The 12556-nt window shown below is 33.1% G+C and overlaps 1 protein-coding gene across 3 annotated transcripts in view; it reads right to left on the bottom strand.

Annotated features, from left to right (window-relative positions):
• Grh (grainy head) overlaps nucleotides 1-7727 on the bottom strand; it is an 89969-nt gene extending 82242 nt beyond the window's left edge. The window contains exons 1-2 of one of the 3 annotated variants that reach the window (XM_026637878.2): nucleotides 7474-7727; nucleotides 5071-5699 (exon numbers count right to left, since the gene is read on the bottom strand). In XM_026637878.2, coding sequence (XP_026493663.1) covers nucleotides 5071-5603 — 533 coding nt within the window. In that variant the 5' untranslated portion in view covers nucleotides 5604-5699; nucleotides 7474-7727. The remainder of the gene's footprint in view (nucleotides 1-5070; nucleotides 5700-7473) is intronic. The other 2 variants (XM_026637877.2, XM_026637879.2) reach the window with 2 other exon arrangements.
• Between the last annotated feature and the right edge of the window lie 4829 nt (nucleotides 7728-12556).

Here is a 12556-nt window from a genome sequence, read left to right as displayed (position 1 = left end):
TAAGATAATAAAACACTATAATGGATGTGCTGCTGTTCGTTTCTGTTCAGCAACAACATGTTGCTATTCGAAAATCAACTCACGTTCTATTTTATTTAGGGCTAAGCTTGAATGTAATAAAAGACAAGGAAATTACTGTAATCCTATATTAATATACCTACGTATGTTGATGCTTTGATATAGGTACATCAAAAATGTATGAGTAATATATTACAGAAAACCTTAACATATAATAACCATTATATGTTATAAAATATTCCAATAATCAAACCCATACTATTCTTTCGACCAAAAGAAATTTTATCCCCCGTCGAGATTTCTGTCGGACGCTGCCGCTTCGTTGCCTACAATATTGTCGGTCTTACACGTGTGAGTAGTATAAGGATGTGTGTGTGACTATCTACAACCTCCATGTGATGGGAAGTGAACCCTTTACGTGAGGGAAACCGTTTTTTATTTGCACTCGGACAGCGGCATCAGGTAGAAAGGATGATCGTTAATTTTTAAAGGACACACTGAACTTTGTATTTATCCACACACTCAATTTGAACCGCAACTTGCTTTAAAATATTTTACTCTTTAAAGGTGTATATTATTTTTGTTTTAAATGCGTAACTTTGAGACAGTACGTATTAGAACAAAAGCGGTATGATGCAATAGCCGAGCGCTTCCCGCGCATTTCAGGGGAATTAATAGGAGCTCGTTGATGTCTTTTGTTATAATGATTTAACGCCTGGGTCAACTCGTGGTGATTCTGTTTTTAAAATTTCAATAAATTTTCAACTTTGCATTTATTAAGAATATATTCATATTAAATAAGCCTTTCTTCTTTAAATAATGTGATATGTATATTATGGTGTTAATTTCTTATAGAGTAAGTAGAGTAATGACTAAAAAAGAACGACTAAAATATCCCTTTACCATTTAATCGGACTGGCATTGGTGAGATGTCTTACATTCGCATAGGTATATGTATTATGAAGGTAAGTTTATCAAAAGGTTTTATTTTTATGTTGTGAAATAATTTTAATGTTACTTTAATCCAATTCATATTTGGTATAGACGTATTTCGTGATTAAAGATCGAAATAATATTACTAGCAGTATTTAAAACGGGATATTTACCATGTTTTTTTTTATTTTTTATTTGGTGGAGTTTTTTTATTTCGACATTATCTCGTGAGCAAGACATTCATAGAGAATGTCGAAATATAAAGCTCCACCAAATAAAAATAAAAAACATGGTAAATATCCCGTTTTAAATACTATTAGTAATAAAAATAACCATGTTAATTTAAAATCTTATACAAAATAATATTGTATTACAATCTCAAACATACGTATGAAACATGGAACTATTAAAATCGGGATTAGGAATCCAAAAATAAAAAGTATAACTATTATTATTTAAAAAAAAGTAGTTTCCGACCAAATAATCACATTAAATAATGATCTGGGCGAGAACCCGAGCGATGGTAAACTCATCTCGAGGGCTCGCCGCAGCGAGTGCGAGGCAATAAAATAAGACTGCGCCGGGAAGCGGGGCTGTCGCCTGACCATGACCCAAGTTATCGACAATAGCGGAATTGGATAAAAATAGTACATACGGTTTGGAACTTTTAAAAATAAAAAAAAGTTAACATGTAAAGTACACGTTCAAAACCAGAAATATGAATGTAATAAAAACCTTTTTTTTTCAAGTATAAACTCTCAATAAGTTTGCTTATTTTATTTAAACTTTATTATCTTTACGCTGCGCTCGCGTGACGGAGACCGCATATCGACAAAAAGTCATCATTAAAGTCTCAGAGGCGCGGCGGGTGAGGCAGCGCAGCCTCTCGCTCCACGTCCTAAACGATTCAGTCGACTTTTTATCACTTACCTACCAATCCATATCGAGTTTATTTATACATTTTTACTAAGAGCTTTTTTATTTTATACATGCTTATCATTAATACCTGCGCGCCGTATAATACTATTAGTTGGATGCCAATTATGACTGCAGTAATCTGAATTTACCTCAGCATTAAGGCTTCGTTCTATCTCAGTGGCATACGTTTCTACATGGTATTTCAATTACATTAAATATACGGATAGAACAGTATTTATTTACTTCAAAAAATTTTGGGATACAGTCACTTCGATATAATATTCATTCGTACACGTACGTAGAACGATTTGATCGAACTAATCATAAAATTTTATATTTTATTGAATTATTTTATTTAAACATTCAATCAAAAAATTAATTTAATGAATGTACTTATTTTCCTGACAAGGATATTACTCTACCAAAAATTCGAATATTTTATGAATTTGTTCTTTATGATTTTAGAATCATTTAAAGCAACATTAGCCTGTTCATGACTTTGGGACTCATATGTCTGTTAACATCTATGGTATAATTAATTCTTTGCGTAAACATTTGACACGACGTTGTCAATAGAATCCTGTGTTTATTAGGATATTTGAATATGAAGAGACAATGTAGGCAATATATTTAATTCTTTGACAAAAATATAGTACGATGGCGTTGATTCGTTCGACATAATATAAAATTCATTAATCATTCTTTAAAAATATGTACATACAACATCTATTAATGCTACGAACAAAATTTGCTTACACTAAGATTAACACTTAAACAATTTTCGTATAGCGCACAACGGAACATTATTACGTATTTACACAGCGTAGTCGTAAGTGATATTAACCTCAAATTATGAATGACAAGCACGTGGCATCTTTAGCACGGATTACGTTCTGTGGCTTTAAACTATTATTATGTATGCGCTATAATGCTGTCGGGAAAATGAACAGTACGAGTATTTTATACTACATTAATGTTAAAAATGAAATAAATCCTTTCATTGTTTATCGTTTGATCATAGATTAAAAATATTATTTTATAAATTAATTGTATAGTTGTACAAAAATTATAATAAAAATATTCATAATTGGGTCAAAGAGTGAAACAAAAAATCAAAACAATATAATTCTTTTCAACAATTACCTTTTGTTAACAAGAAATCTTCGCACTCAGACAATGTCATAGGCACTAACATCACAATAGGATGCTTGTGCCGGCATAATGGCCTTTGTGTTAGTGGTATTAAATAATAAAGTGATAGTAATAGTATTTATAGATAAAAAATATTATTCGATAGAGTTTAGTATGTTCATTATGGTTTAATTTTTCTTTACTAAACCTACTATTAAGATATGTAACAAGAAAATTTGCGTAATATTTCAATCAACAAATTAATGTGGTATTAATTTAGTGGCAGTCTTTTATAGAAAAATAAAATACTTATATAAATAATTACAAACATAAGTTCAATATATAGTGATTATTGTAATGAACTATTCGAGTAAAGTGCCAACATGTAAATGAAACATTAAAGTTATGAAATCTAAAAACTATAATATTCAAAACAAAAAAATAAACTTTAAAAAAATGACTTGTATTAATACACTGCCATACAAAAGTCCACTGCGGCCGTGTTCCTAACAGAGTATAAAATTACACGTTTCTTATAAATTGCTCAACATTTTAAATAAATGTTCAAATGTCCTAAGATTTTCCTTATATCCATTTCGATTCTTTTTAGTTTGTTATGTGAATAACTTTAGTGATCAATAAAAAAACGTGTTAGCCATATATTAATTAAATGCAAGAATATCTTGTCAGCTATGTGTAATATATGGACCTTCTGAGTAGTTATGTTTTTAACTCTTAAATATAGTTTTATATCATTATTTTTAAGGTATTTCAAATTTAATGAATAACAACTTTTATATACGCAACTTAATAGCTTAAAATATTTAATGGGTTAGATTCGAAAATAAATTTTGTTTTATAGTTGTAATGATGACTGTCAAGGTGGCGTTACAATATAGTAAGGCATCAAATGCGATCGCACTGTGCGAGCGGCGGCCAGAGTAAGTTTGAGTCGGCCGGACACGGCTCTCGCGGCAAGTTCAAGGTGAGCACGTCGCTCCACCCACACGCGCCGCTCCTAGCGAGCCCGCAACCGTTACACTGAACACCACGGTGGACGGTGGACCTCCGACACAAATTACTAAACACATACTCGTGCACCACTCACTTCCACAAACACTCATTTGTTTATAACTCAAACATCTTCGAGGTGCCAACACGAGAACAATTTCTGTTTAGTTCCTCATAATTAATACTATCACATAGCAAGAAAATTATGATAGGAAGATAAGCTATTTGTTCACCTAGTTAATGTGATTATGATTATTAATTGACATTTAATGGAAAATACTAGAAATAATAAGGTGACTTTGACAAGTGTGCAAGTGACCAAATCTAAAACTACAAGGAATATAAAAATATAAGAGGAAACCGTAAACCGAATCTGTTGAACCTATCGAATTTTGTAGAACAATGCACTCTTCTTCTACTTAGGTACCAGCTTACCATGTCGTTAATAAGCATTAATTTCTGGGATATATTGAAATTGTTCGGCATGATGCTCAAAGCATCCTACCAGCATTACAAACAAGATTTGCTAAAAATGTTTTATAATTTTTAATATAACAATATTAAAAGTATAACTATAAACGGAAACATAAGGATAATTTCTTAAAAACGAATGAAGCAAAACCATAGACATAGTAGCTACCAGTTGAACGAATCTTTATAGCTGACCATCGCATCTAAAGAAATCACAGAATGGTAATGTGCATTTAATTTTATTATTTAAGAAGATATATGATACAATATACACACAGTTATTGGTGCCATTTTAATGCAGTGTTTTTATATTCTATGCTTCTCTCGTTCGAGAGAAAATGTGTTATATTTCTATATCAGAATATACTATAACCTAACATAAAGTAGTAGAGGCTATTGAGGCCATAACAAAATAAACTACATGTAGTACTAAATGTGTATATAGATACATAAAAAGCTATTTGTAGTATACATAGGGGGAAAAATGTTTAAAATATATTAGATGATACTATAAAGTAAAACAAAAGTTGCCGTAATTTTGACCCGATTGGTGAAGACTTAATACTTAATAATATTTTAAATGATTACCTGGGTATTGTTATAACTTGTCCTAGTTCATCAGCAAGTACAAGAACGGTTCCTTGCCCGGGGGCTCCAACTACCACCGATACACCACCATCCACCAGCTGGCCGGCTCCACTGACCAATTGGCCATCCTCTAGTTGTCCACTTATCATTTCTACTCGCTTCTGATCCGGAGTCGTTGTATATATTACAGTTTCTTTATCATCTTCATAAATAAGATCTATAGGAGTCTTTTCATCGATAGACTCCATACCTTGATCATATACGTCTGGCTGTACAGGTACTTTATTGTCAGGAGCGTATGCGGCGAGTTCATGAGGTGAATGACGATAAGAATGTGCTTCAGGTGGATAGCCGTCATCGGAGTCCATCTCTATCTTGTGTGGATAGTAATCATGAGCAGGTTGAACAGGGGTCATAGTAGCAAGGACGGCATGCGCAGGCGCAGGCGAACGTGGTGCGGAAGGCGGCGACGCAGCAGCTCTAGGAGTGCGTGCACGCTCCTCACAAGTGACCGGCTGAGGCGACGCGGACATGACGCCGCGTTGCTCTCCCACAGTGACGTTTTCTGGCGGGCGGAGGCGCCACTCTAGAGCGCCCCGCACTACGCTTGAATGCCCCAAATCTAATAACTGAAATACACATTTTTCATAACATTCCTGATAGTGATAGATATTCTATAATCCAAATAATTCCAGTGGCATGACGTGCTCATTTTGTTGGTAGTGTGATTGTTGATAACGTTTATTACCTTTATAACTAACAAACTATTCAATATCGATTCCAACAAAAAACAATCTGACGGCAACAGACATAATTTATTTTACCAATAATAAAAGTATATGACTCTCGCTTGATTCACGACGAAGACTCAACATGTAAATATTCACATTTATATACATACCTACATGGAAATCAGAATCAAAACAATAAAAAAATAATTTTTGCAAATACTCTCTGCCTTAGATAACAACAAAGGTATCAGCTGATCCAAGTCCAGTTAGAACAGAACAAGTATAAAGTGGCACCTGATTGGCGAGAAGTGCCCGAACTCGTTCAAGAACTGCACTGCCCTGGCGCGGGCACACAGAAAGCACCACCGAACGGTACAAACTGGAAACACATTGTCAGACTCACGTGCCTTTTCAATTTGTTAACTAAAATACCTTGATCACAATATATAATCGATTAAAGGTTATTATTTTTGCAAAACAATTCAACAATTTCAATCGACATAACCTTAATGATCAAGAATTGTTTCATTTCAAGTACGTTCACAATTCACAATAACAAAGTCATAATTAATTTCTGAAAATCAAATAACAAGATTGTTTTGAAATTGTCCTGTCATACTTCTAAAGCTTTCACGAGGTCTTTTAAGTTGCGGAGGCTGCGAGGGCTGCGTAACAGAGACAGAAAAATGAAAGCCTGTGCCGTGTATAGAAATGTACGAGTTAAAGCGGGACAGATACATTCCAGATCGTACAAGAATTCGATACCTTCCAAGATACCTACTTACTTTATAGTAGATCTTTGTTTCAAGAATTATTTACTAAAAATATTTTAAGCTAATGCAATTTACACCAGCATTTTTAGAAATAATAATCAAACGAGATAAAAACCAAATGAGCGAATACAATTTATACTAATTAGAATAACGATGAATGTTATCTTATAAATAAATCGTATTCTACGGAAAATTTATGAAACACTAAACAAAATTATCCTTAATGTGACAAAAAAAGCTATAATTGGGGAAGATAATATGTTTGCTAACAACACTATGCAATTATATACGCCAAAGTCTTATTTCTGAAAGTGAACTGGAAAAATAAAATCACAAAAAGGCTCCGCCGCGAAGCTGGAGCCTCAAAGTGTATGCTCGCACACATTGACATATGAAGCTCGCCGAACACTTCGATACAACAAGAAATAAACACACGTAATTCACTCACACAGAAACTTTAATATGATTCGTGTGCTGTCGAAGAATTCGTGTGGATACACATACTTCTTAAACTTTGCGATATTTCACTACGATACGAAAATAAGCAAAACGTTATTGAACAAAGGAAGACACGTATTAACATATATTTGAAATATGATTGCTTATTAAATTTATTTTTAATCACAGTTATTGATATGGTATTTATCTTCACTTCCTAAAAAAGGTAAACGAGCACGTCATTGCACTGGAACTAAGGTCGGGGGCGGCAGCGGCACGTCTCGGGCGTCCTGGCGCAGGCCGTCACGCACGCGCGTCAAACTAGTCTCGTGACGTCACGGCCTGCCCGGCAAAATTACAAAACCGGCCAAGCAGCTCAAGCGAGTGCGCCAAGAAGCGGCGCGTCGCAGTGACGAACGCGCAGCCGACCGACCCCGACGCGCCACTGGGATATCACATACCGTGGGCGGCGTCACGACGCTGCAGGCGGCGCGGGCCGGTGCGCGGGCGCGGGTACACGAGCACGCGGCGAACGGCGCTACGGAGCGCGGGCGCAGGTGCTCTGAGCGCAACAGCCTCCGCGCGCCGGCGCCGCCGCCCTCCGCGCTCCCCCGCACCGCCCGCGCCTCGCTCTCGCACGCACCAAAACGACGAATTTATCTTCCGTGCATGCTGACCCTCCTACCCGAGGACGTTGCCCAGGGTGCCTTCGCATCCTGATCAAAACTTATTTAAAAGCGATGATATCTGATAAAAATATTGAAACTTTATCCATATTTGATTATATCAAAAATTATTTGTCTAGTATATCTTTTAATGGTTTTTAAAGTATTAAAAGTTAGTATTTTTATCTTAAATTAATAATTCAACTAATTTTTATATGTGAAGCCGTGTGCCGTCCAGACAAAGATAATTTAGGTGGATGAGTGCCAGCGGCAGTGCTCGAGGCTACGCACAACGTCGAAACTTGCAAGTAACCGTTTCCACATAGCACTTATTACAGCAATTTCAAAATCTTCTATTAAACTCTTTATTTTTGGAATGGGTCAACGCCAGCTAATATGCAAAATCATTATTAACATTTTTATTTAAATTAACTATCAGGGTAATAATTTAATAATAATAATGTAAAAATTAGTAATATTCATCAACTTACGGAGCGCCCAAACGTACACTCATTTATATTTAAAAAAAACTAGTCACGTATTATTAAACTGTTTTAAAGTACTGTAAATAATATATTAAATGTCACTTCATATTTATAGTTGAGACTTCTACTAAATTGTATAGTAGTTCAAGTAATTAAACTCATCGATACGCGATGAGTAAGATTTTTCTTCTATAGGTTTATTCCTCTACTTAAGACCTACAATTTTCAACTACATTATTTTGATGGATGGCTTAAGGTTTAGCCAGCGTTGGCCGTATAAGAGAAAGACAACAATTTTTTGATGAAACACCGTCGTAGTTCTGCGATTTTATAACAAAAATAAATACTAACCTTCATCGTTCACCGGAGGTAAAGACAGAAACAGTGACTATTTTATACTATTTATAGATAACTTCAAACATTTATTTAATTAACTTTTAAATGAAATATATTAACATTCTATTTTATTTATAGTAGAGTTCTATAACTTAAGTAATTAAATATTGGTTCGAAAGATCAGCTCCTTTTTTGCAAATCCAGTAAATAATATATTGGCAGACAAACTTCAATTCAAATAGTGTAAAGGATACCTATATTGCATTTAGCTCATCGTTAAATTTACGAGCCCTATAGCTGTATGGTGTATATTTTTAAAAGTGTAACTTGTGTTTTTAAGACTTTGGGTATAATACCATATTAATATGAAATATATCATATCATATTTATATTATAAAGCTGGAGAGTTTGTATGTTTGTCGCTCTGTTCTCATGTTCTCATGAATTGGTAGTCATTTCTTTCACTGTTAGAAAGTATGTTTATTGAGGACGGGTCTGCTCTATTTAAATTCAAGTTAGGATTCTAAGAAGAGCAATATCCACAAACGTCAACCAACCTGGCAAACTGTATGAAACTGGCATGTACTTTGAAATCGAACACGGGTGAAACGAAAGCACGTGGTTAAAATGTTAAGTTAAAAGTTTACTTAAAACTTTGCCGATATCCTAAATATATCAATAGTGATTCAGGAAAAAAGCTGCGTTATTTATTTTTCAAATTCATTTTTTCACTCTTGCAAATCATTTCATGTTCACCGCACAATAGCTAAGTAGGCACATATGGAAAAACCTACATATTAACAGACACATCAGGAGACGAATTAAAAATTGCTTTTGCTATTTGTTATTATTGGCTTATGACCAATATTGATGCCATATACTTTCGACACTGAAACAAAATTGATACTACAAATTATAAGATATTTTTTTTAAATCTGATCCAAATGTAGATTACGTTAGTTTAGTGTAATGTTACTGCAGCATGCAGCAGTATGTTTAATTGATATGTATTTGTATAATTTTTATTATATGAACTATCACAAGTCCTTTTTGTACCTACCTTAACATAAAACTTGTTTTCTACTGTTTTGGGTTAATTGCCGTTTTTAAACAGCGCCGTCACCTGACGAACTAAAACTTGTATTTAACACTACACAATACAAATATGTAGGTACGTATGTAGGTACATATGTACGTATATATGTAGGTACGTATGTAGGTACATATGTACGTATATATTTTTCCAAATTACATTCATTTTACGACGACAGGTCTTTATTAACTCGTACAATCACAATAACGAATCATAGTGCTTTTCTATTTCACTTGTCATATGCATTTATGTCAGCAATTGTCTTTGAAATCAACATTTTCTTAACGAGCTATCTTGTAAAAAAAAAACGCATAGAAACCCTGAACATTTTTTTCGAAAGAAATCTGTTACGTATCGATCTTAGTAGGGCTTTTTGCAAGCCCGTCTAGATAGATACCACCTACTTATTACTTATTCTACCAAGCAGCCGCTATTAGTATTTTTGTGTTCAGGTTTGAAGGGTGAGTGAGCCAGTGTAAAAACTACAAGCCCAAGTGACATAACATTTTAATTTCCAAGGTTGAAAGTGCATTAGCTAAGAGTGTTAATATTTCTTACAGTGTCAATGTTTATAGGCCGTGATGACTACTTACTACCAGGTGGCCCATTTCCTCGTCTGCCTGTCCACAATTAATTTAAAAAAAAAAAGTGTACTTTTTTTTTATATATATTTATATAATAAATGTATATCGTAGCTTCGTTGCTCTACGTAATTATTAAATAAATATTGAATTGGTAGACAGCAGAAAAATGCTCTTAATAATGTATTTAATTCGCTATTTTATGTATTTAAGTTGATCTACATATATTTAAAAATGAGTTCATTGTCTTCATGATTAACAAACATACAATTATGTACTATTGTGGAAATTGTCGACTCTAAAGAAAAGTTTAATTTTATTAACTTTGATATGTTTTAGGTTAATAATGAACCGAGCCGAAGTGGCATTAGCAAGAAAATTTAAATCTTAACCGAAGATTGCGGATTCATTTGTGCTCAACGTTAAAAGACATTATTGTGACAATCATCTGCGCACGTATGAGATTAAATTCTAGTCCATTTAAATATCGAATATTTCAATGTGGTAAAATTTCGCTGCATTGGTGTAGAAGTTGTGTAATTCATGCTTTGTGCAACAATTCACCGGTAGCTTAACTCTTATAATAATATCCATATATATTCAAAACTCTAACAAATTGTTATTTTTTTTACAAGATATTTTTAGGAGTTAACCAAATTTTATCGTTGATATCATTTTCTTTTTTATTCTCTTAATTCATTTTGTATACCCACATAATTAACCTGCAAGAGTTCTAAAAAATAATTATGCAAAGAAATTAAATATTGAGTCACATATTTTATTTAACTTATAAAATTGTTAATATTAAGGCTATAATTATATACAAATTAAAAAAAATTGCTGTTGTACAAAACATGACTTCGTGGAATGGTGGCAAGAATGCTAGCAGTATTCCCCGTTGAATCGCCATGCGATCCTCTCTGCGAAAAATTAACCAACCCTCCAGTCACCAATGGCGCAATAAGTCAAGGTGTGACTTTTAATAAAAGTTTATGCACAATATCTCGAAGGTCCAAGTATTTCGACTTCAAATGGACCATAAAATAAATATGAATATTATTCCCCCTCTCCCCCGCTGCTCTCTACTCCTATTGCATGCATACTTAGTTTAACATTTTTGTATAAAAATAAGAAAAAGTTTATATATTTAAATAAAGAAACACTATGTTTTTATAAATTTTACTCCGTATGTATTTATGTATTGGTTTTGTTTATATAATATTAATTCTTCCGATTACCATTGTATCAATCTTCGTCTTTCAATGCCGGCGTACCACTTTTTTCCCAATACTTTGTTTATGCACCGAAAACTCTAATTAGAAAATTCCAAATATGCCGTCGTGTATTTATTAAAATCGTGGTTTTAATTAAAGTTATCTACTTAAAAACAATTATAAATGTCGGACTTACCTACATACAAACGCACAGCCTAAGCTGGTTCCAATTTCAAAAAGACTAGTCTTACAGGATGAAATTGTGTTGAGAAGTGTACTAAGAAAGGATTTTTCAAAATTAATCTTCTATTAGGTATAAATGGTGGATGAAAAGAAGCTGAAAAAAGCTGTTTAAGCTTATATTAATTATTGCAACGCAAATACTAAAGATTTTTTGAATCATTTATCACCTATTTGGGTGAAAAATAGGATGGAAGTTTGTATGGATGTGCTTCATTTTTGGAAAAATATGTAAATGGGCATTTATGAGTAAAATATTGCTGTTAAAACATTTTTAAAAACTCATCATCAAATAGGCTGAAATTGGGGTGAAATTTTGTATCGAGGTTGTTTTTTACGTTTAGGCTTGAGTTTATAAATAATGTTCCAATGGAATAAAGGTACACGGTTGTTTAATAATGAATGTAATGCTTAATTATAATTAGATCTATAAGAAATATTAAATTCTATTAAATAAGTAAAAACAATTCCTTAGTGCCTTCCTAAATATATTTTATTATTTTAATCAAAATATCTCTAAGAATAAGCCTTGCACTAAATGCGAAAAACTGTACCTAATTTAAACAATGTTCTTAGATGATTCAATAGTTTCAGTTAGTTATATTAAGCACACAATAATGTGTGTTGTTATTGAGATTACATTAGGTATTTATATGAAATTGTACACTATATGTAGACGTGGTGGATGAAGGTGTATTTTCTTCATGAAAAGATTATCCCATTAATAAATAACTACGGGTATAACTATGGTCAAGTCTAAAAATATTTACGCTTCCTAATAGAAAACTGTCTATACGATCACTGTCGTAAAAACGATAGTTTGTTATTTATTATATCAAGATCATGGATTTTGACTGAAACCATAACAAGTATGTTTAGATATCAAATGTTATATATTAACAGAACAAAAATTATTATAAATAAAATTTG

This window comes from Vanessa tameamea, chromosome 2, assembly GCF_037043105.1.
Source record: "Vanessa tameamea isolate UH-Manoa-2023 chromosome 2, ilVanTame1 primary haplotype, whole genome shotgun sequence".
Lineage (NCBI taxonomy): Eukaryota > Metazoa > Arthropoda > Insecta > Lepidoptera > Nymphalidae > Vanessa > Vanessa tameamea.
Note: the sequence above shows the minus strand (reverse complement) of the source record. Positions and strands in the feature narration are given on the sequence as shown.